This window comes from Dasypus novemcinctus, chromosome 29, assembly GCF_030445035.2.
Source record: "Dasypus novemcinctus isolate mDasNov1 chromosome 29, mDasNov1.1.hap2, whole genome shotgun sequence".
Lineage (NCBI taxonomy): Eukaryota > Metazoa > Chordata > Mammalia > Cingulata > Dasypodidae > Dasypus > Dasypus novemcinctus.
In genome coordinates, this window is record NC_080701.1 from 125,522 (window position 1) to 150,085 (window position 24,564).

Below are 24,564 nucleotides of genomic sequence, written 5' to 3' on the forward strand. Positions count from 1 at the left end.
AACAGTGGAGCCGTGTCCTCCGTCACCTCCCAGCTGGCCAGCAGATGGCGCTCCTCGCAAAGCCCTCCTCTAAGTGACTCCTTCAACCTCCTCTAACCAGCTCTTCTGAGCCAATGATTCACTTTTGCTGAAGAAAAACCCTGCTCAGCCCTCATCCCTTTCCCAGGGCCGTGTCCTTTCCCTCTCTGTTGGCACCCAGCGCAGGTTTACCAAGGCTGTTGGCCTCTGGGGTGGGGATGGGTGGCATTCCCAGCTATGGGGGCAGCAACTCAGTTTCCCTGTTGTCCTCTTCATCTCTCCATCCCCAGGCCTTCCTGGGTGATGTTTGCAGCCCTCTCCTGCTCTGCAGGTCCCCAGTGTTGCTCCCTTGATTGTCTTCTACACCTCCTATCCTATTTTGCAAAAGAGCTGTGCCCTGCCTGAGCCACCCAATGCCATCTTCCTGGAAACTCTCAGCAGTATCTTTTCCAGCTCATGTGTTACCTTCTGCCCAGAAGTTCTTTTCTCCTTGGCTCATCTAGATAGGTCCCAGATAGAGAACAAGGTGCCAGGAGTCGTCAATGGGAAGTGCAGTTGGCTTGGGTAGCTCAGGTGGGTGGGAAACCCACCAGCAGAGCCTGTGGTAAGTCTTTAAATTAGAATTTGTGAGTCTTCCAGCTATGTTCTTTTTCAAGATTGTTTGGGCTATTAGGGGCTCATTGCAATTCCTTATGTATGTGAGGACTAGCTTTGCCATTTTGGCAAAAAAAAAAGGCTGCTGCAATTTTAACAGGGATTCCATTCAACCCATAGATCATTTGCAGTCATATTGACATCTTAATATTAACTCTTCCAACCCATGAACATAGTATGTCTTTCCACTTATTTAGATTTAGATCTTTGTAATTTCTTTCAGCAATGGTTTGTAGATTTCAGTGATCACATCTTCTACCTCCTTAGTTAAATTTAGTCCTAGGTATTTAATTCTTATAGATGCTGCTGTAAATGGAATTGTTTTCTTTATCTCCATTTCATACTGTCCATTACTGGTGTACAGAAAACCAACTGACTTTTGTGTGTTTCTTTTTTTTTTTTAAGATTTATTTTTATTTATTTATCTCCCCTTCCCCCTGATTGTCTGCTCTCTGTGTCCATTCGCTGTGTGTTCTTCTGTGTCCACTTGCATTCTTGTCCTGCGGCACCAGGAAACTATCGCTTTGTTTGTTGCATCATCTTGCTGCATCAGCTCTCCCTGTGAGAGAGCCGTCTCCTGGACGGGCTGCGTTTTTGTTTTTTTTTTTCTTTTGCACAGGGCGGCTCTTCTTGCAGGGCACACTGTTTGTGCATGGGGCACCCCTATGTGGGGGACACCCCTAAGCAGCATGGCACTTGCCTGGGCCAGCTCACCACATGGGTCAGGAGGCCCTGAGTACTGAACCCTGGACCTCCTATATCATAGGTGACGCTCCAGCAGTTGAGCCACAACTGCTTCCCTGTGTGTTTATTTTCTATCCTGACTTCTGTGTATAATTTTAGTAGCTTTCTTGTATACTACTTCAGATTATATAAATATATATATACATATGATCATATATAATCTATGTATTTATATATATAAATGATTATGTCATCTGTGAATAGAAATAATTTGATCCCTTTCTTTCCATTTTGGGTACATTTTATTTCTTTCTCTTGCCTGACTGCTTTTGCTAGAACTTTCTGTTCAATGTTGAATAACAGTTGTGACAGCCTATTCAACTCTCCTGTTGAATACATCTAAAATTTTTTCATTCAATTAATATACTTTTCAGCTATTAAATTTGTTTTATTCCTTTTTATAAAATCTCCATCTCTTACTTATGTTCAGCCAAAGTTTTCCCAGCATCCTTTAATTCTTTTGACTTTGGATTTCATTAGTTAATTATACATATTTAAGATGGCTAACTTAAAGACCTTGAATCATATTTCCAAAGCATGAGCTTCTTCAGGGATGGATTCTGGCAAATATTTTTATTCCTGTGAATGGATCACTTTCTTCTTTCTTTCTATGTGTTGTAATTTTTTGTTCTGAATTGGACATTTTTAGTATTACGCTGTAACACTGGAAATCTAGTTCTACCATTGCAAGATTGTTGCAATCCCAGATGAGGATTTATTCAGAAAAGCTGTAAGCAAGGATGTAAACTGATATTTGTACATCAAGGTTCATAGCAGCATTACTCAAAACTGCTAAAATAAGGAACCAGTCCAAGTGTCCATCAACTGACGAATGGATAAACAAAATGTGGTATATACATATAATGGAATACTATTCAGCTGTAAGAAGAAATGAAATTGGGATGCATATGACAATATGGATGAACCTAGAAGTTATTACATTGAGTTAAATAAGCCAGACACAAAAGGACAAATATTGTATGGTTTCACTAATATGAACTCATTATGATAAGTAAACTCACAGAGGTAAACTTCAAAGTATAGGTTTACAAGGAAAGAGAATATGGGATGAAAATGAGAGCTGATCCTTAATGTATGTGGCATTATTAATAAGCTTAATTGTAAAAGTGTGAAAATGAATAGAGTTGAAGATAACACATTATAGTGAGTATAACTAATGTTGTTCATTTGTAAATGTGATTGTAGCTGAAAGAGGGAGTCTGTGGATGTAACTGTCTATTTAAAGGAAAGTAGGGACCAATCTAGGGAATGCATAACAGTGATTTTGGTGGTGGATGAAGATTGTAGTTAATAGTATAAATATAAGAATGTTTTACTTTTACAAAGTGCTAAGAATATGGTTGATACATGGGAACTTTACAACTAATTTATGGATAATAGCTAACAATAATATTGTAATACTTTTCAGCAACAACAAGAGGATATTACTTCAATCATAAGGGACAACCATGAGGAGTAAGAGGAAGTATGGGATTTTTCCTTTTAGAGTAACGAAAACATTCTAAAATTGACCAAGGTGATGACAGCACAGTCGATGATGAAAATATGTTAGCAGTACTTGCTTGAGCACTTTGGCAAGAAAAACAAACAAAAGGTATCCAAATTGGAAATAAAGAAGTAAAACTTCACTATTTGCAGATGATATTATCCTATATGTAGAAAGTCCTGAAAAATCTACAGCAAAACTCTAGTTAGAGTTGATAAACAAGTTCAGTAAAGTGGCAGGATGTAAGATCAACATGCAAAAATCAGTAAGTAATCTGATGACAAAATCAATTTTAAAAATCCACTTATAATAGTAACTGAAAGAATCAAATATTTAGAATAAACTTAACAAAGATATAAAGGACTTGTACAACGAAAACAATACAACATTGCTAAAAGAAATCAAAGCAGACCTAAATAAATGGATGAATATTCCATGTTCATGGACTGGAAAACTAAATATCATTAAGATGTCAATTCTACCCAAACTGATTTACAGGATTCAATGGAATCCCAATAAAATTCCAAGAGCAGTTTTTACAGTAGTGGAAATGGAAAAGTCCATTATCCAGGGAGCAGGTGCACTTTGGTGGTTGAGTAGCTGCTTTGCATGTATGAGGTCACAGTTTCAATCTTTGAAAAAAGAGCCAATTATCCAATTTATTTGGAGGGGTAAAGGGTCCCAAAGGGCCCAAAATACCTTGGAAAAGTTGAAGGACTCATGCTACCTGACTTTAAAGTATATCACAAAGCTACAGTGGTCAAAACTGCATGGTATTGGCACAAGGATAGACATATTCACCAATGGAACCAAACTGAGGGTTCAGATATAGGCTAACATATCTATAGGCAACTGATATTTGACAAGGCCACCAAGCCCACTCAACTGGAACAGGATAGTCTCTTCAACAAATGGTGCTGGGAGAACTGGATATCCATATCCCAAAAAAATGAAAGAAAGGAAGAGGATCTCTATCTCAAGCCTTATACAAAAATTAAGTAAAGATGGATCAAGGACCTAAAAAAAAGAACCATAAAGCTCCTAGAAGATACTGTGGGAAAGCATCTACAAGAGCCTGTGGTAGGAAATGGTTTCATAAATGTTACACTTAAAGCTCAAGCAATGAAAGAGAAAATATAGAAATAGGACCTTCTCAAAATCAAAAATTTTTGTGCTTCAAAGGAGTTTGTCAAGAAAGTGAAAAGGCAGCCTACTCAATGGGAGAAAATATTCAGAAACAATAAGGATCTAATATCTAACATATATGAAGAAATTCTACAACTCAATAACAAAAAGACATTTTAAAAATGGGCAAGAGACTTGACCAGACACTTTTCCAAAGAGAAAATACAAATGCCCAAAAAAAAACCACATGAAAAGATGCTCAGCATCATTAGCTATTAAGGAAATGCAAATTAAACTACAATGAAAGATCATTTGACACCTACTAGATTGCCTGCTATTTTTTTTAAAAATTAACTACAGGTATTGGAGAAGATGTGGAGAAATTGAAAAATTTATTCACTTCTGGTAGGAATATAGAATAGTGTAGCCACTATGGAGGCTAGTTTGGGTATTCCTCAGGAAGCTAACCTTAGAATTGTCATATAATCTGGCAATCCTTGGTACCTCCTTTAAAAAAAAATTATACATCTATGTTTTTGGACATACAATGGATGAAGATATAAGTAGTAACAAGTACAAAAAATAGTGGGGCTACAAAAGGGCATAGGAAAAGTATAGATGCATTTTATTAAAGCAAGCTGTTTTAGAACCAAAAATGATTGTTACATATTTAAAATGTTAAATTTTAACCCCAAAGTAAACAAAAGGAAAATAGATTTTAAAAATATATTCACCCAGAAATGAGAAGGAACTCAATAAGGTACAATGCAAAAAAGTAAACGAATATAAAAGTAGGGATTAATGGAAGTGAGAGACATAAAAGGTATAAGACTTACAAAGGCTAAATAACAAAATGGCAGAAGACTGTCCTGTATTATCAGTAGTGACTTTAAATTGAAAAGGATTAAACTCCTCAAAAGACAAAGATTGGTAGAATGGATAAAAAAGCATGACCCAAATATGTGTTGTCTGCAAGTGATTTACCTTAAATGCAAAGATACAAGTGGGTTAAGGGTGAAAGGATAGAATAAATATACTATTGTAGTAACCAAAAGAGAGCCAGGGCTATACTACTAGAGGATAAGATAGACTTGAAGTAAAAAACAGTTACAAGGGACAATGATCATTATATACTGATAAAGGGGGAAATCCAACAGGAAGATGTCACAACTATAAATACATATGCAACTAACAGCAGAGCCCCAAATATGAAGCAAATACTGACAGATCTGAAGGGAGATTGGCAGTTCCACATTAATAGTAGGAGTAGAAGACTTTATCGCACCACTCTAAACATTGGATAGAACATCTAGTCACAATACCAATAAGGAAGTAAGGGACTTGAATGATACAATAAACCATTTAGACTGGCACGCATATATAGAACACTCAACATAAACATAATACACATTCTCAACACTAAACATAATACACATTCTTCTCAAGTGCACACGGATCATTCTACAGGATAGAATATATGTTGAGTCATCAAAAAGAGTCTCAATATATTCAAAAATATTGAAATAATACAACGTATATTTCTTTGACCACAATGTAATGAAGCTAGAAACCAATAACAGAAGAAGAAATGGAAAATTCACAGATATGTGGAAACAACATCCTAGTAAATAAACAATAGGTTACTCTAAATGCTCACATTAAACAAGAAGAAAGATTTAAAATCATAGAAATATCCACAAAACTGGAAGAATTAGAAAAAGAAGAGCAAGCTGGACCCAACATGAGAAGGTAGGAAATAAAGATTAGAGTGGAGATAAAAGAATTAGAAAACAAAATACAATAGCAAAAGTCAACAAAACTGAAAGTTTATTTTTTTGAAATGGTCAATAAAATTGACAAAACAGTTAGCTATACTAGCAAACATAACATAGAAAAGAAAAAATAACGACAATCACAATTGAAATGGGTGGCATCACTACTGAACCTGCTGAAATAAACGGACCATACAAGGACACTATGAGCAGATATGTGCCAATAAACTAGATAACTAGATGAAATGAACAAATTCTTAGAAACACAAAACTACCTACATTGATTACAAAGAAATAGAAGATTGCAACAAAACTTCTAGTAAAGAGACACAATCAGTGTGTCAGTTCGAGATTATTTTATGAATTCCAGAAAGAGAAAGATTATGTTTGTAAACTAATCTATTCCTCTGGATGTCATACCCTTTTATTTCATTAAAGTCAGCTGAGGGGCATTTGATTAGATTGCCTGTTTGGATTGCTTTAGGGCTTTAGATTCTATTACAACAGCAAGGTGTGACTCAGGTTGAGTCCCCGCCCCCTTGCTGGGTCTGATATAAATGGACCACACAGACAGACAGACACACAGGAAGAGAGAGTCCTGCCATGTGACAGAAAGGCTCAGACAGCTGAGGGAAGAGATGAGCCATTTGCCTGATCGCTTACAGTTGAAATAGGGAAGAGAGAAGAACAGCCAAGATTGATAGAGGCAGCACAGAATGAAACAAGCCCTATGCCAGGAGATAGAAGACTACAGGGTCACTTCAGCAAGAAGCCTCAAGAGGTTGGACCCACAGATTCTAGAGGAAAGGGTGAACATGGAGGGGAAGGTTAAAACCTGGGCAGAGACTGAGGGCCATCAGGCTTCAACACTTGGCAGCTGACTTCAGTGAGCAAGCACCTTTTATGGTACACTGAGTTGGACTTTTCACAGCCTTGGAACTGTAACCTTTTAGTCCCCAAAAAATCCCAATCAGGGAAGCGGACTTGGCCCAGTGGTTAGGGCGTCCGTCTACCACATGGGAGGTCCGTGGTTCAAACCCTGGGCCTCCTTGACCCGTGTGAAGCTGGCCCATGCGTAGTGCTGATGTGCACAAGGAGTGTCATGCCACGCAGGGGTGTCCCCTGTGTAGGGGAGCCCCACGCGCAGAGTGCGCCCCATAAGGAGAGCAGCCCAGCGCAAAAGAAAGTGCAGCCTGCCTAAGAATGGTGCCGCCCACACGGAGAGCTGACACAACAAGATGACGCAACAAAAGAAACACAGATTCCCGTGCCACTGACAACAACAGAAGCAAACGAAGAAGACACAGCGAATAGACATAGAGAACAGACAACTGGGGCAGGGGGGTGAGGGGGAAGGGGAGAGAAATAAATAAACAAACAAACAAATAAATGAATAACTCTTTGAAAAAAAAATCCCAATCATAAAAACTAACCGATTTCTGGTACTTTGCATCAGCACCCTTTTGGCAAACAAAGAAAATCAGTGTATTAGTCAGCCAAAGGGATGCTGAGGCAAAAATACCAGAAATTGGTTGGGTTTTATAAAGGGTATTTATTTGGGATAGAAGGCCATAAAGCATAAATTATTTCCCTCACCAAAGTCTATTGCCATGTGATGGAGCAAGATGGCTGCTGACATCTGCTAGGGTTCAGGCTTCCTGGGTTCCTCTCTTCCCAGGGCTTGTTTCTCTCTGGGCAGAGCTGCTCTGCTTTCTCCAAGGCCAGCTGTAGACCTTCAGGCAAATGGCTCATCTCTCTTCCCAGGGCCTCTGCCATGTCTAATCAAGCCTTCTCTGCTCCTCTGTGAGCTTACTTCCTGGGCTCCAGCATAAAGAACTCCTACTCTGTTCTCTGCCATATTTTTTCTCTATGAGTCCCCACCCAACAAGGTGTTGGGGAGGCAACATCCTACTGAAGTGGCCCAATCAAAGCATTAATCATTAGTTAATCAAACAAAAGTGAAACTTCTGAATCCAATATAATCTAATATAATATGCCTGGAGGGACAGACCAGTTTACAAACATAATCCAATATCTATTTTGGGGTTGTTTGGTCAAACACTGGCTTAATTGTTACTGTGAAGGTATTTCATAGGTGGGATTTTCATCTACAATCAACAAGAGATGGCCCTCAGCACTGTGGGCAATCTTGTCCAATCAGTGGGTCTGAAAAGCCAGAACTGAGGGTTTCAGAAGTCAGAATTTCTGCCTCAACTTCAGCACTGGCTCTTGCTGCATTTCCAACCAACCAGCTCTCCCTGGGAAATATGGACTAAGGACTTCAGCATCATCTTTATTCAGATGGACTTATAGCCTGCCCTATATAATCTGAACTTGCCTACCCCATGGCCATGTGAAGCAATTCCTTATATATATTCTATTCCTTATATTAAATCTCTTAATACATACTTACATACATACCCTCTTGGTCCTGTTTCTTTGGAGAATGCTGACTAGTACATGGTGGAAGCAATTTGGGTCCCCTCTTCTCTCCATTACTTTCCAGTGAATTATGTCTTACTTACAGGGGTTCTATGGTACCAAGCTTGTGGGGAGGCATGTTGTCTGGTCTTCATCCATCCGTGCTGGCATACGCTGCCACATTCTTGTACCCTTCTTCTGTGCTTCAGTCATTGCTGTGTCAAGGTCACTATTGACACATCCTTCATCCCCCATCATGGCTCTCCAGGCCTACCTTGCCCTCAGCTGACTGGTGGTGGTGGGCACAAATCGTTATTCTTCTGCTTCCATACCACACGGGGGCAGGAGAAACTTAGTGGGGCTGGATTTAGCTCTACTGCTCCTTTCCATGCTTGGATTAATGCTGTGCAGCTGTCTGGGAGCTCTGTACCTAACACACCACAGCCACTTCTCCCCTGGGATCCTGATGCCCCTGGGCTGGGGCAGGATACAGGACACTCTTCCTCGGACAGTCACACTAACTTCTCACTCCTTACTTTCTGTCTTCCTTCCTTCTTCCCAAGTTTGAAAAACTCATGTAATCTTTGGAAGAGTGGGTTAGGCAGGAAGCTCTTCTTGCCTTTAGGCATTCTACTAAATACACAGTTTACACTTGAATTAGAAAATTTAAATGCCAAGAATAGACTTCACTTTTTCTGCTTCCTGGATGTTTTCTTTTCCCTGAGGTAACGACACAGAATGTCTAGCTGACTGACTGAAAGGTCATGGTATGTCCACGTTCTCATTTTTGTTGGTGTTTCCTGGATTTTTCCTCTTCCTTTGTATGGGCCATTATTTCCTCTTTCTCTGTACTCTTGTATTGGGATTTATTCCCTGGGATGTCTGTTTCTTGGTTTTATAACCAGCTGGTGGTAAGACAGTGATTTTCTTGAGCTTCAGCCCGCTATCAGGAAGGTCTGCCTAAGGGGAGTGCAGCGCACAGACTTTTCCCTGTCCTTCTGGTCCTCTGTCATCCTGGACTTTGCTTGTTAGTTGTTTTGGAGTTCCCCTATTTACAGGAATTTTGTTGTCCTGTTTCCCAGGGGACAGACTTCCCTTTCCCAGGTGTTGGAAGCTGGCAGGCCTTTCTCTCAGATGGTGTGCCTCTATAGTCACACTCCTTTTGTTGTCTCAAGCTGCTTTTGCCTGGAGGGCAAACTTTGGGAGGAAGGCCATGCTGTAGAGGACTTTCCCAAGTCAGTATTCCCCAGTCAAAACAAGGCCAGGAATCCATGATGGGGGCACAGAGCAGCTCCAAAGTGCCCTGGGGACAGAATCAGGAAGGGCACCAGAGCTTCTCTGACGGCTCCCCAAAGCTGAGCTTCCCTGGCCTGCCCAGCAATTGCAGCCCTTCAGCTCATTGTGCACTGCAGCTCTGGGGAAGTACAGCATCTTTAAGTCTCCACTGCCTCCAAGAGGGCTGAAACCATGGCCCCACCGCTTTTGTCCAGGCAGGTTGGAACCAAAACTGCCCTCAGAATCAGGCCCCCAGTGATCCAAATTCACTAATCAGAAGCTGTGATCAGTGATCAGCTGTGCCCACCCCTGTTCTCAGGGAAAAGGGCTTTTACATCCCTTTCTGTCACCAACAAGCTACCCAGGGACTGGACTCTGTGTCAGCCTGCTGCAAAAGGGGCAGATGGGGGCTGGTAGCTGCCATGCGGAAAGAGCGCTTACTGTTCCTTACCATAATTTATCAGTCTCTTCCTCCCACTCTCCCTGGGGGCTGTACAGTGTTCTTCTGGCCTAGGCAGTTTCAAAATAGTTGTGTATATTTTTGTTTGTTTGTTTATTTTGAGGTTCTGGGGCTGGGAATTGAACCTGGGACCTCGTATGTGGTAAGCCAGTGTTCAACCACTGAGCCACATTGGCTCCCCTCAGTTGGCTTTTTCATTTCTTTGCTTATTGTTTTTATTGTCTGTTAGGAGACACCAGGGACCAAAACTGGGACTTCCCATGTGGGAAGCCAGCACTCAACTGCTAGAGCCACATCCACTCCCTAAAATGGTTATTTTGAATATTTAATAGGTGTTTTGGTAGAAGGACTAAGTTCTGGAGCCACCTTCTCCACCACCTTTCCTGGAAGCCCACAGATGGGCTTTGCACATGTCACCGACAGCTCTTCCCTCGTTTGTTTTTTAAACTTGGTCTTACTACTTTGGACCTGGCATATATCTAATTCCTTGGCTCCTAGCCTACAACAACACTGACTAGAGTCTCTTGGCAAATTTTCCTGCTTCCTCAGCTGGCATAATCTTGACAGGATGAGTCCTGTCCCATCTAGACTTCACTCCATCCCTCCAGGGTGCTGTCTTGAAGCAATGCATCAATGTGAATGAGATTAACTGAAATTCAGCAATTCATACGTGGCCTTAAATGATCAAAATAGAAAATTTCAGATTCATTCCTCTCTGCTTATAACTAACATTTGCCACATGAACAAAGAGTAAGAGTACGTTCTAATTCCTAAGTTTTAGGCAGACAGCTGCTCACAAGCACCACTTTATTACCACCATCAGCAAATTCTTGTGTTTTTCCTTATTTCTTCTGATTTTTGCTCTTTAGCAGCATCCATTCCCTGTTCCCAATTTATAAATGAGTGATGCTTTAAAAGCTTCTATAAAAAATCCAAAGAGTAACTCAATATCCTATCCTTGTTTCCCACCCCTCTGCCTCCAGGATACCATGCCATAAATGAAAGCAGTTTTCTCTCATCTCCTAGATGCCTTTGTCCATTCTCACGTCGGCAGAAAGCCACAAAGGGATTGGCAGGTACTTTCTCGTTCTGCTCAGCCCCGTTCTCTCCCCTGCCTGTGTAAATAATTCCTGGATCTTGTGATGGGCGGCACCTCGTGCATCAAGGGCAGCTGAGGCCTCTTTCTTCTGAGAAAGTCTAGGGAGGGAGAGGAAAGGGTAAGGGTTTCTATGGAAAAACTCTTGTGTAGGATTCCAGCTACAGAGCTCCCTAAATAATAGGATAACTAGAGAGAAGTAAGGAGGATATATAGCTCTCATTTAGAAAATATCAGGATTCTTTTTTTTGTCTTTATTTTTTTAATGTTACATTAAAAAAATATGAGGTCCCCATATGCTCCCCACTCCCTCTCACCCCACTCCTCCCCCCATAACAACAACCTCCTCCATCATCATGAGACATTCATTGTATTTGGTGAATACATCTCTGAGCACCGCTGCACCTCATGGTCAATGGTCCACACCACAGCCCACACTCTCCCACAGTTCACCCAGTGGGCCATGGGAGGACATACAATGTCTGGTAACTGTCCCTGCAGCACCACCCAGGACAACTCCAAGTCCCGAAAATGCCCCCACATCACATAGGATTCTGATCGGTAAAATTAAGTGTAACAAAGGTGATAATACTTCTTGAGTAAATATTAATTAATTTAATATTTTAAATTGCAATGTCTGTTAAAAATCTCCTGGTAATGTTTAAATAATAGAACATATTGATAGAAAAATAAATCCAGACAAATAAGCAAAAATAATTTATTTGTTTAGGTGGATGGTGGAATAAGTTTTTTTTTTGTTTGTTTTTTGTTTTTGTTTTTTTTTATAAGTTTTTTTTTTTAAAGAATGATGAAGAAATAAACAAGCCATCCTATGGTGATTATGGTGATTTCATAAATTAAAGCTATTAAATATCAGAAAACTAGAATCAGGGAGAAGGAAATATCTACTTAAGAATTACTATTGGGGGAAGCGGATGTGGCTCAACAGAGCGTCCGCCTACCATATAGGAGGTCGAAGGGTTCGATACTCAGAGCCTCCTGGCTTGTGTGGTGAGCTGGCCCATGCGCAGTGCTGCTGCACGCAAGGAGTGCCGGCCCACGTGAAACCACAGCCTGCCCAGGAGTGGTGCCGCATACACGGAGAGCTGACGCAGCAAGATGACTCAAAAAAAGAGACATATATCTCCAGTGCTGCCTGATGAGAAGATAAGCAGACACACAAGAACACACGTGAATGGACACAGAGAGCAGACAACAGGGGGAGGTGGGTGGGAGTGGAGAGAAATAAATAAATAAATCTGTAAAAAAAAAAGAATTACTATTGGGCTACCCGAAATGGTATAGACAAAATGAATGTGGATTCATACTTCATTAAATATGTAATGTAGTGTTAGACATTTAAAAAATAATTACCATAAAACATAAAGGGCATGGAACAGAGATATATTTACATCAAAACATGAAGTATTATCATTATAATATGGATCTGGTCTAACACTGTTTAAAAAATATATATATAACAAAAGGAAGGCAAGGGTTGGGACTCTTCTCTCCTCCAGAAAAATAACTAGAGCACAGGCTGAAACAGCCTGGAAAAAGATCTTCTAGGGTTTAGGACACCAGGCGAAGGCTGGACACCACCCAGAGGAGAGAGGGACAAAGGAGGGAAATCGCTAAGACGAAATTTGAGACGAAACCAGCCGCTGCTGCTGGCACCCATCCTGCACTAAAGACACTTTAGAATCCTCGGGCATTTTGGCCTGCGGCTACAGACAAAGGGTGCCCCGGGAATCTAGCACCCCAGGAAAGGGGGGAGAGAGGGACACAGCCTGAGGCTGCCTCAGCTTCTGACCCACTATTTGGTCTGCTGTGCCCAGGAGCCCGTCTGGGCTGGGTGGGGTCGCGCCATTGTTTGCCTTGCAGCAGGCAAGGGGCTAAAGATGGACGGCCCTCCCAATCTTCTTCTCTACTACCAGGACTGATTGTTGAGGATTCAGAAGGGAGTGGAAATATTTCCCAGCCAGGAAAAGGGAGGGGGCTGCCAGAGAAGGCTGGAGAACTGCCTCTGAAGAAGTTTGAATTAGAAGGTTCCTAGCTTCCAGGCAGGAAGCTCTGTCACATTGACCCAGTCTGTGTTGCAACAAATACACCCCAACCAGGCATTGAACTGAGAGCTGCCAAAGAGCGCCATCTGCTGCCAGACCAAGGAAGTACACACAAGAAAATTAAAAATAAATAGGAGAAGCTTTTTCTGGCCCTTACACCCTCCCTCCCCAAGGCCCTAGGAAGCAAGTCTACAACCAATTACTGGGTCCAGTGCCCAGTTTTGAGGAACCAGCAGGATAATCCTAACAATCCAGGTAGAGCCAAAAATCAAACAGCACTGGACACAAACAACCTCCTGCCACTAAATCCCTACAAAAGAAAAAAATTGAACATCTGAATAAAGTACATTCTAATCAGATGCTTCAATATCAGCAAAAAACTACAAGCCACACTAAGAAAATGGAAGACATGGCCCACAAGAAGGAATACATCAAAGCCCCAAAAGAGACACAGAATTTGAGAAAACTAATCAGCCGGATATGCACAAATTTCTAAAATCAAATTAATGAGTTGAAAGACAATATGGTTAAAGAGATAAATAACATCAAGAAGACATTGAGTGCAAAGAAGAATTTAAAATCTAGAACAGAAAAGTAACAGAGCTAATGGGAATGAATGACAAAATAGATGAGATTAAAAACACATTAGAGACATACAACAGCAAATTCAAAATGACAGAAGAAAGAATAGGTGATAACAAAGACAGAACAGCTAAAATTGAAGAGAAGAAAGAAGAGAGAGAGAAAAGAAGGGAAAAACAAAATGCAACAACATACACGTCCTGGGAGTTCCAGAAGGAAAAGAGAAGGGAAAAGGGGCAGAAAGAGTATTTGAGGAAATAACTTAAAATTCTCCAACTCTCATGAAAGAAATGAATTGACATGTCTAAGAAGTGCACCGTACCCCAATCAGATTAAATCCAAATAGACGTACTCCAAGACACATTCTACTCAGAATGTCAAATGCCAAAGATAAAGAAGAAATTCTCAGAGCAGCAAGGGAGAAGCAAACTATCACATACAAGGATGCCCAGTAAGACATAGCACAGATTTCTCTTCAGAAACCAGGGAGACAAGATGACAGTGGTACAATTAGGATACTGAAAAAGAAAAACTGCCAGGTGAGAATTCTTTATCCAGCAAAATTGTCCTTCAAATCTGAAGGTGAGTATAAAATATTCACAAACAGAAACTAAGAGAATTTGTAAAAAAGCATCTACCTTTGCAGGAAATATTAAAGGAAACCTTAGAACCTGAAAGGGAAAGACAGGAGAGACAGGCTTGGAGGAGAGTATAGAAGAAAGAATATCAGAAAGGATAACCAAAAGAATAAAAAGACAAAAATATGTATGATATGACATATGAAAACCAAAGAATAAAGTGGTAGAAGTAAATAGTGAAGAGATTAAACTCCCCAATGAAAAGATGCAGGCTGACAGAATGGAAAAAAAGAAAAACACAAGCCATCCATATGCTGCTTACAGGACACTCACCTTAGAACCAGGGATACAAAATCGCTGCAAGCGAAAGGCTGAAAAAAGATACTCCACATGAATACAAACCAGAAAAGAGTAGGTGTAGCTATACTAACATCAGACAAAACAGACTTTAAATGTAAAAAAGTTATGAGAGATATAGAAGGCCATCATACATTAGTAAAACAGACAACCCACCAGGAAGATATAACTGTAATAAATATCTATGCAACTAACCAGGGTGTTCCAAAATACATGACACAAATTCTGTCAAAACTGCAGGAAGAAAAAGACATCTCTACAATAAGAGCTAGAGACTTCAACATATCACTCACATCATTAGATAGAACAACTAGACAGAAGATCAACAAGGAAACAGAACACTTGAACAACATGATAAACAAGTTAGACCTAACAGACATATACAGAACACTGCATCCAAACAGCACACTATACATTCTTCTCAAGTGCCCAAGATATTTCTCAAGGATAGATCACATGTTAGGGCACGATGCAGCTCTCAATAAATATAAAAAGATAGAAATTATACAAAGCACCTTCTCGGATAATAATGGAATGAAACTGGAAATGAATAATAGAAAGGAAAAAAGTAAATTCACAGATGTTTGGAGGCTGAACAACACACAACTAAATAATCAGTGGGTCAAAGGATAAATTGCAAGTGAAATCAGTAAGTATATAGAGACAAATGAAAACAAGAACACACCTTATCAAAATGTATGGGATATAGTGAAAACAGTCTTGAGAGGAAAATTTTATAGCCGTAAATGCTTACATTAAAAAAGAACGAAGAGCTAAATTCAAGAATTTAACTGACAACTAGAGAAACTAGAAAAAGAACAGCAAAACCAACATGAAAGGAAGCAGAAGAAAAGGAATAATAAAATAGAAATAGGAAACAGTGAAGTAAAACTCTCACTGTTTGTGGATGACATGATCCTGCACTTAGAAAATAATGAAGCATCCACGACAAAGCTACTTGAACTAATAAATTAGTTCAGCAAAGTGGCAGGATACAGGATCAATATGCAAAAATCAGTAATGTTTTTGTACACTACTACTGAACAATCTGAAGAGGAAATCAGGGGGGAAATTCTATTTTCAATAGCAATAGGAAGACTCAAATACCTAGGAAATAATTTAGCCAAAGAAGTACAGGACCTATATGCAGAAAATTACAAAATAATGCTAAAAGAAAATTTAAAAGACCTAAACAAATGGAAAGGCATTCCATGTTCATGGATTGGGAAGATGTTAATCCTACCCAATGCAATACCAATCAAAATCCCAACAGCTTGCTTTACAGAATTACAAAAGACAATTACCAAATTCATTTGGAAGGGAAAGTGTACCCAAATGGCCAAAAGCATTCTAAAAGAGAAGAGCAACATGGAAGGAATGTCACTGACTGACCTTGAAACACACTAAAAAGCTACAGTGGTCAAAACAGCATGGTACTGGCATAAAGATAGACACATTGATCCATGAAATAGAATTGAGAATCCCAAAATAGACCCTCACTTATACGTCAACTGGTTTTTGACAAACCTACCAAGTTAATGTTAATGGGAAAAAACTATCTCTTTAACAAATGGTGTTGTGACAACTGGATATATATAACCAGAAGAATGAAAGAGGATCCCCATCTCATTCCCTATAGAAGAATCAACTCAAAATGGATCAAAGACCTAAATATAAAAGCCAGGACCATAAAACCACTGGAAGAAAATGTAGGAAAACATCTTCAAGAACTTGTAGTAGGTAGTGGTTTCTCGGACCTTACACCCAAAGCATGTGTAATTAAAGGAAAAATAGATGAATGGGACCGCCTCGAAATTAAACCTTTTTACACCTCACAGGACTTTGTCAAAAGGGTGAAAAGACAGCCAACTCAATGGGAGAAAATATTTGGAAATCACATATCTGTTAAAGGCTTAATATCCACGATATATAAAGAGATGTTACAGCTCAACAATAAAAAGACAAACGATCCAATTAAAAAATGGGCTAGAGACATGAACAGATATTTGTCCAAAGAAGAAATACAAAGGGCAAAAAAAACACATGAAGAAATACTCAACATCACTAATGATTAGGGAAATGCAATAAAAACTACAATGAGATATCATTTCACACCTATGAGAATGGCCACTATTAAAAAGACAGACAACTATAAGTGTTGGAGAGGATGTGGAGAGATAGGAACACTTATTCACTATTGGTGGGAATGTAGAATGGTGCAGCCACTGTGGAGGACTGTTTGGCAGTTCCTAAAGAAGTTGAAAATAGACTTGCCATGTGACCCTGCAATATCACTACTGGGCATATACCCAGAAGAACTGAAGGCAGCGACATGAACAGACACCTGCACATGGATGTTCATAGTGGCGTTATTCATGATTGCCAAAAGCTGGAAACAACCCAGGTGTCCATCAGCAGATGAGTGGATAAACAAACTGTGGTGTATTCACATGGTAGAATATTATGCAGCTGTAAGAAGAACTGAAGTCACAAAGTATTCAACAACATGGAAGAACCTAGAGGACATTATGTTGAGTGAAGCAAGCCAGAAACAAAAGGACAAATACATGTGTGACTGTGTTACTATGGACGAGATATACTGTGTAACATATTGTATATTATTATATAATATTATATTATATTAACTGTCTTTATTCAACTGTTTTCTTTTTAGTTTTCAATTGTTTATATTTCCAATTATCAAATGTACAAAGTAAATTTTTTAAAAAAAAGGAAAGTTAGGGAGCAGATGTGACTCAAGCAATTGAGTGCCCACCTCCCACATGGGAGGTCCCAGGTTCAGTTCCGGGGAACTGATGAATAAGGGAAGCTGATGTGACTCAGCGCTTAAGGGCTGGCTTACCACATATGAGATCCTGGGTTCAATCCCAGGCCCCCAATACCTAAAAAAAAAAGAAAAAAAAATTGAAAATATCCAACACTTACTTGTAGCCAAAAATATGTACGAATTATTGTGAGTATAAACACAGATCAATTTTCTGATTTAACTCTAAAATTGGTCAAGGAAGATTAAAAGTTTCCACAAAAGGAAAACCCTTCCAGGTTCAATTGAATCACGTGGAAAACACAGTTTCATAGCAGTTAAAGAAATGCAAATTAGAACTCATAAATGGTATAAAAAACTTGAAGGTGCTTTTTTGTTTTTTTTCCAAAGCAGTATTGGAGGAGGGTCTGTGGAAACAAAAGCCCATCAGCATTGCTGGTGAGCTACATACTTCTGAAAAACAATTTGTCAGTATGTAGTGGGAGCTACAAAACTTTAAAAACGTTTGGTCTATCCTTTCTACTTTGGGACATATAGCAAGGAAAAAATTTAAAAGGAAAACAAAGTTTGAGCAAAAGGGTGTTTATAGCAGCACTATTTTTAGTAATGAAACAACCCTAATGCACAATTAATGTCTCATGATAATGGAGGAGGTTGTTGTTATGAGGGGGAGGAGTAGGGGGAGGAGGGTGGGGAGTATATATGGAGACCTCATATTTTTAAAAAAATTAATTAAAAAATTAATTTAAAAATTTTAAAAAAGGAACTGCTATACATTAACAGGATGGAATACAGTATGCTATTATAATTAAAAATAATGTAGACTAATATGTGGACTTTTTGATCCACAGAAATCTGTATATGAAGTTGTGATAAAGCTGAACAAGAGCTTTATTAATAAACCAAAAGTGATTTATTGCAGCCACTGAATTAGAAGGTCTTTGGGGACCAGGTCATATCTTACATTAAATCCGCAGGGCCAAACCTAGTCCCTGGCACACAATAAATGTACAACAAGTGTTTGCTGAATGAATGTATAAATGGCTTTTTTTTTTTTTCTCTCTTCTGAATTCTCTACCTCTGCCTGCTCTGCCCTCCAACCATTCTGCACTTCCCTAGCGGTTATACAACCCTCCTGGATTTCCTAGCTCCGGCCTGTCCCAACCTTTGATAAACGCATACTTTTGTGGTCCTGGCACCCAACCAGTGACCTCTGCTCTACTAAAGTCTGCAGACTCAGGTGACACCCAGTTGCACCTCAATAAACACCGCATATGATGCCTGCATTCACTCTGCAAGCATCAAAAAAAAAGCTTGTGAAAAAAAACGAATAAATTTTGTCAAAACTACAGGTAAACATAAACAGACACAGAGAACTGAGTGTGCAGAGTTTAGAGTAAAAACCAGCTGCCACCCGCGTCAGGACTAGACGGCACGTGCCGCCCCAGCCTCGGGTGTTCTGCGAGGCACACGCAGCCAAGGCGCCGACGTTCTGCTCGTGTCCGTCCTCTGATGGGAAGTCTGCACTGAGGCTCCACTGCGAGCAGCCAGGCACAGGCGAGCCCTCGGGGCCAGAAAGTGTCCCAGGACGTCCCTGCTCTAAGAGTCACTGCGCTCTCCAGGCAAAGTATGGCAGGCTGGCCTTCCAGGAATGCAAAGAAATTACGCACACACTTGCTAGAGCCAGTGGCTGCCTGCACCTGGCGCTTCCTGGTGGCACTGAGTGCCAAGCACATACATAATTGATAGCAGAATGAGTGATTGAACGGGCTGCCAGATTTATGCGGTACTCACAGAATCAGGTGAGGCCGGTGTTTAGAGGAGGATTTAATTCATTTGCGAGAGCGCACGACTCTGAAGAGCCCAAATCCAGGCAGTGAGCTCTGGTGGGGACGGTGTTCCCAGGAAGAAGAATTAAAAACGGTCTGAACCCCCTGGCCACGAGAAGTCCCGCGCAGGCCCCGGCGAAGCCCTGCTCCAGGGCTCGGCTCCGGGTCAGTGCCCAGGCCGGCGGCCCAAGGCTCCTGTGCTATAAATACAGCGTCCCACGAGCTGGTGACACGGTGTTCCCTCGCTCGGCGGCGCAGATAGCAGCGATTTGCCCTTTAAACGTCCCAGGCTGAGAGCACAGTCCCCGGCACACCCCTGCCTCCCGAAGCGCCTTCGCCCCCGATGCCCTCTGTAGAGGAGGGGGACGGAGAGGGGCCGTCCGCGCACCTGCCCAGCCAATGCGCGCTGCGCGCCGGCCCGGGGTCCCTCCTCCTCTCGCGAGAGACTGGGAGGGGGATATAAGGGGGCTGCGAGGGGAGACGCGGGGCCCCTCGCAGCACGCAGGGACGGGGAGCGGCGGCTGGCTCGGCGCGGGACCGAGAGCGAGTGCGCGGACCTGCGGCTGTGCGCGCCGGCGGCACCATGAGCGACCAGGCGCTGAGCTTCCTCAAGGACTTCCTGGCGGGCGGCGTAGCCGCCGCCGTCTCCAAGACCGCGGTCGCCCCCATCGAGCGGGTCAAACTGCTGTTGCAGGTGCGGGCCGGGCGCGGGCAGGGCCGGGCGCGGGCAGGGCGCGGGGGCAGGGCCGGGCGCGGGCAGAGCAGGGTAAGGCAGGGTGCGGGCCGGGCGCGGGCAGGGCAGGGCAGGGCAGGGCAGGGCCGGGCCGGGCGCAGGCAGGGCGCGGGCAGAGCAGGGTAAGGCAGGGTGCGGGCAGGGCCGGGCGCGGGCAGGGCCGGGCAGCGCAGCGCAGCGCAGCGCAGGGCGCGGGCAGGGCCGGGCGCGGGCAGGGCGCGGGGGCAGGGCCGGGCGCGGGCAGAGCAGGGTAAGGCAGGGTGCGGGCAGGGCCGGGCGCGGGCAGGGCGCGGGCAGCGCAGCGCAGCGCAGGGCGCGGGCAGGGCCGGGCGCGGGCAGGGCGCGGGGGCAGGGCCGGGCGCGGGCAGAGCAGGGTAAGGCAGGGTGCGGGCAGGGCAGGGCAGGGCAGCGCAGCGCAGCGCAGCGCAGGGCGCGGGCAGGGCCGGGCGCGGGCCGGACGGGGACAGGGCCGGGCGCCGTGAGGAGGCCCGTGCGGCCGGGGAGGTCTGCGCTAGGCCGAGGCCCGGGCGCGCGGCCCGCGCCAAGGGGAAGGTGCCCTCTGCGGAGGCAGGTCCCGCGGCGGTGGCAGATTCCTGGTGTCGGGTGGCGCCCGCGTTCGGGTGTCCAAATATGGGCACCCACCCGGAGTCGGGTTACGGCAAGCCAGCGAGCCAGGTCCTGCGCGTGACAGCCGCGGCGCTCCACCCAGCCGCGTAGGCCGGCTCCCCTTTTAGTTTTCAGTATCCCTTGCACTGTCCTCCTGCAGTGCAACAAAACGTTTTACAACAAAAACATCAAAATAATTATTACTCCTTATTAAGAACTCGCTTACACTGTGCCATGCCCTATGCTGTAGGCTGATGTAAATATTATTTCATTTATCTTTATAAAAACTCTATAAAATGGGTATTCTTTTTTCCCGTTTTATAGGTAAGGAAACCGAAGCTTGAGGAATTAAGATACAATTTTCAGAATAAAGTCAGATGGTTTTACTCATTCTCTACCCAGATTTCTCCTACCCTGCCTGGCCCTGAACAGCTTAGAATTATTCCGCTTTCACCTGCCCACATTTCAATGAGGAATACCCCAACCTGGGAGTCAATACTGCTAAGCCAGAATTATCAACAAAGACCCCAACAAACTGCTAACAAACAGCAAGAAACCCCTCCATGATTGATTACCCAGATAATCTGCTTGAATTGTTTCAGGCTCTAATGCCTAATGAATTTATTCTACTTTCTATGTTAAAGCCACTGCTCAGAGATCCTCCTCTCCGATGGAACTGAAGAATTGTCACCTCCTGCCCATTATGTCCTTTAAATCAAGAGCCCTTTGGGGACACAGATCATTCTTTATTCATTTCTCTCTCCCAGTAAGCTCCCAATATATTTCTAGCCATAGGAAACTTTGATTTCCTCATACATTTCTTAAAATATTTTTTTAAATTTTATTTAAAAATAACTTCAAACTTACGTCAAACTTCAAAAAAACAGTACCAACATATCCCATTTAGGTACCCACATTCACCACCTGTTAGCAGTTTGCCACATTTCCCCATACAGAGTTTGTCAAAAGGAAATGCGGAGGTGCCAGTCCTCGCCCTCCGGTGCCCGTTCTGCCCTGCTGTCCTCTGCCCCCCAGGTCCAGCATGCCAGCAAGCAGATCACGGCCGAGAAGCAGTACAAAGGGATCATCGACTGCGTGGTGAGGATCCCCAAGGAGCAGGGCTTCCTCTCCTTCTGGAGGGGGAACCTGGCCAACGTCATCCGCTACTTCCCCACCCAAGCCCTCAACTTCGCCTTCAAGGACAAGTACAAGCAGATCTTCCTGGGTGGCGTGGACCGCCATAAGCAGTTCTGGCGCTACTTCGCCGGGAACCTGGCTTCCGGCGGGGCGGCCGGGGCCACCTCCCTCTGCTTTGTCTACCCGCTGGACTTCGCCAGAACCAGGCTGGCTGCCGACGTGGGCAAGGGGGCCGCCCAGCGTGAGTTCAGCGGCCTGGGGCAACTGCCTAACCAAGATCTTCAAGTCGGACGGGCTGGCGCGGCCTCTACCAGGCTTCAACGTGTCCGTGCAAGGCATCATCATCTACAGGGCCGCCTACTTCGGGGGTCTACGACACTGCCAAGGGTGAGGGGGCCAGGGTGGTGGAGCGCGGCTGGAACCCGGAGGGCTCTCCCTCGGCGTCGCCCTGATCCTGGGGCACACTGAGGCTTGTGAATGGGGTGGGGCGGTGTGGTCGGTAGCCCCATTTTGTCCTCTGCCCTCCCCTCTGCTGAAGCTCTGGCCTTGGGTTAAGCTTAGAGGAGGGGAGCCCAGCTCCCCTCCTGGCACAGCTGTATCAGTTGCTCGAGGAGCATGGGGCAAATTCCGCACCTTGTGTACTGAGTAGAACCTCAGCTTTCCTGGACCCAGTTTTGGCGGCTTGTTTGTGGGGCGTCTCCAGAGGGCTTGCTGAGCCGGGTGAGGGTCCCTTCACCGCCGCTGGCTCTTGGCTCTCCTGCAGGGATGCTGCCTGACCCCAAGAACGTGCACATCATCGTGAGCTGGATGATTGCGCAGACCGTGACGGCGGTCGCGGGGCTGGTGTCCTACCCCTTTGACACTGTTCGCCGTAGGATGATGATGCAGTCCGGCCGGAAAGGGGGTAAGCCTGAGACCTGCTCCTCTGCACCTCCCGACCTTCTGCCCCAGAACATTGCCCGCCGCGCCTTTCATTCCCTTAGTCTAGATTGTTAAAATTATTTGATAAGGACTGAGGAAGAAAGATGTAACTCCCTTAAATTTTCAACTATTTTTAAAGGAAAAAAATGTTTCTCCTTTTCATTTAAGAAATGCTATAGACAGGTATCTAAGTGTCCAGCTATAGAGGTCTTAGGCCCATGTAGGACCTGTGTGCGGGGAAATAATTAAGCAGTTAACTAGTTTATTGAAAACTAATCTTGCTCCATTTATCTAGTTATCAAAGGGGTCCTAGGTTTGGGTGTTTTCACAGAGAGGAGGACGGCCTGAGGCAGTCGCTGTGACAGAGTTTTATCTTCTATAGGCTGAAGCTGTCATTTTGAAAGTCAAAACAATTCAGTGCTGGCGGTTTCATGTGCTTAGATCTAATGGTTGCATGCTCACTTTAACTGTGCAACCAGACAAGGCCTCAGCATCCTACCCATAAACACAGGACCCCCCAGCCTCGCACGCCCCTCCACCCTGATCCCTTCCTGTCTTATGGTTGGACAGCCTGTGACGTGTTCAGCTAATTGCCCAGGTGCATCCCTTGCTGTTGAGGTGAAGGAGTGGAAATGGCAAGGCAGGGAAGGCGGTGGCCAGCTGGGGGTGCACGGGGCTTGACTTGTGCAGCTGTCTCTGCCCACCCCAAATTACAGAGCCCTCACCAGCATCTGTTTCCACAGCTGATATTATGTACTCTGGGACAGTTGACTGCTGGAGGAAGATTGCAAAAGATGAAGGAGCCAAAGCGTTCTTCAAAGGTGCCTGGTCCAATGTGCTGAGAGGCATGGGTGGTGCTTTTGTGCTGGTGTTGTATGATGAGATCAAGAAATTTGTCTAATGTAGTGGAAACTCAAGTTCACTGGTTCCACAGCCATCGTGTGGTTTAATAGACCTTTCCTAGGGGAAGTGAAAAGAGATCTGGGATAGAACCAGACTGAAAGGAATACCTCAGAAAAAAATGCGTCACTGAGTGTGCATTGAACCACAAAGGTATTTTGTATTTATTTTACATTTAAAGGCCCACAGCAAATATAACTTATCATACTTGTAAAATTAACTGAAGAACTGATAAAGTAACTGAATGTGAAACATCAATAAAGATTACTTAATACACATTCTCTATTTTATTGAATTCTTATTGCTAAATGGATTTAAAATGAGATTATAAATGTGTATTTTGGGGGGCATGATTTATTTAATAATCCTGTGGCCAGACTTGGAGTTCCTACCATGCTTAAAGTTAAGGTTTTCAAACTTAAGCAAGTTATGTACTGTCTTTTCTCCTCTAATGATGATGTAGGCATGAAGTGCATCAGGGCTTCCCTAACTCAGCTCTATTTTATGCGCTTTCATGTAGTCTTCAGGAATCCTGAGATTCTTTAAAAGCTTTACATCATGGTTTCAGGAATTATACATGAGTACGAAGTGTTTTAGTACTTTTAGAGAACTGTGGTGAAGAATTTTATAGCAAGTGGACCATATTCATTGAAACTCAGTTATCAGGCTAGCACCACATATTTATTAGGCTCTGTGGAAGATACAAAAAGACATGAACTCAGCTTAAGGGAAGCTTAAATGGGAGTGGGAAAGAAGAGTGAATTGGCATTGTTAAATCATGTGATGTTTAATTCAACGCATCTTGGTTGAGTAGGGCTGGGAAAAGCATAGACATCAGCCTCCAAGGGGGTGGTGGGTGGTGGACCAAGAAGAAAATAGCTACATCTAGATACATCGGGAGAGAAAGTATCTGTCAGTAGTTTTCCTTTTCTGTAACAATTTATCAAGACATACAGAAGAAGTCAGTTTGGGATTTCCCTGGCATTGATTTGTGAGCA

General features: G+C 43.2%; 1 protein-coding gene and 1 long non-coding RNA gene across 2 annotated transcripts in view; one reads left to right on the forward strand and one right to left on the reverse strand.

The window, feature by feature from the left end:
• The window catches only part of LOC105746055 (uncharacterized), a 58,672-nt gene extending 39,051 nt beyond the window's left edge, over positions 1 to 19,621 (reverse strand). The window contains exons 1-2 of the long non-coding RNA XR_011647739.1: positions 19,235 to 19,621; positions 17,519 to 17,558 (exon numbers count right to left, since the gene is read on the reverse strand). This is a non-coding gene — a long non-coding RNA (uncharacterized lncRNA). The remainder of the gene's footprint in view (positions 1 to 17,518; positions 17,559 to 19,234) is intronic.
• Positions 19,622 to 19,750: 129 nt separating this feature from the next.
• Positions 19,751 to 23,686, forward strand: SLC25A4 (solute carrier family 25 member 4). Its single transcript, XM_004457796.5, is given in 6 exon segments — positions 19,751 to 19,963; positions 21,644 to 22,003; positions 22,005 to 22,109; positions 22,111 to 22,132; positions 22,509 to 22,649; positions 23,410 to 23,686. Coding segments are annotated over 6 exon segments (897 nt in total). The 5' UTR covers positions 19,751 to 19,852; the 3' UTR covers positions 23,568 to 23,686.
• The last annotated feature ends 878 nt before the right edge of the window (positions 23,687 to 24,564 follow it).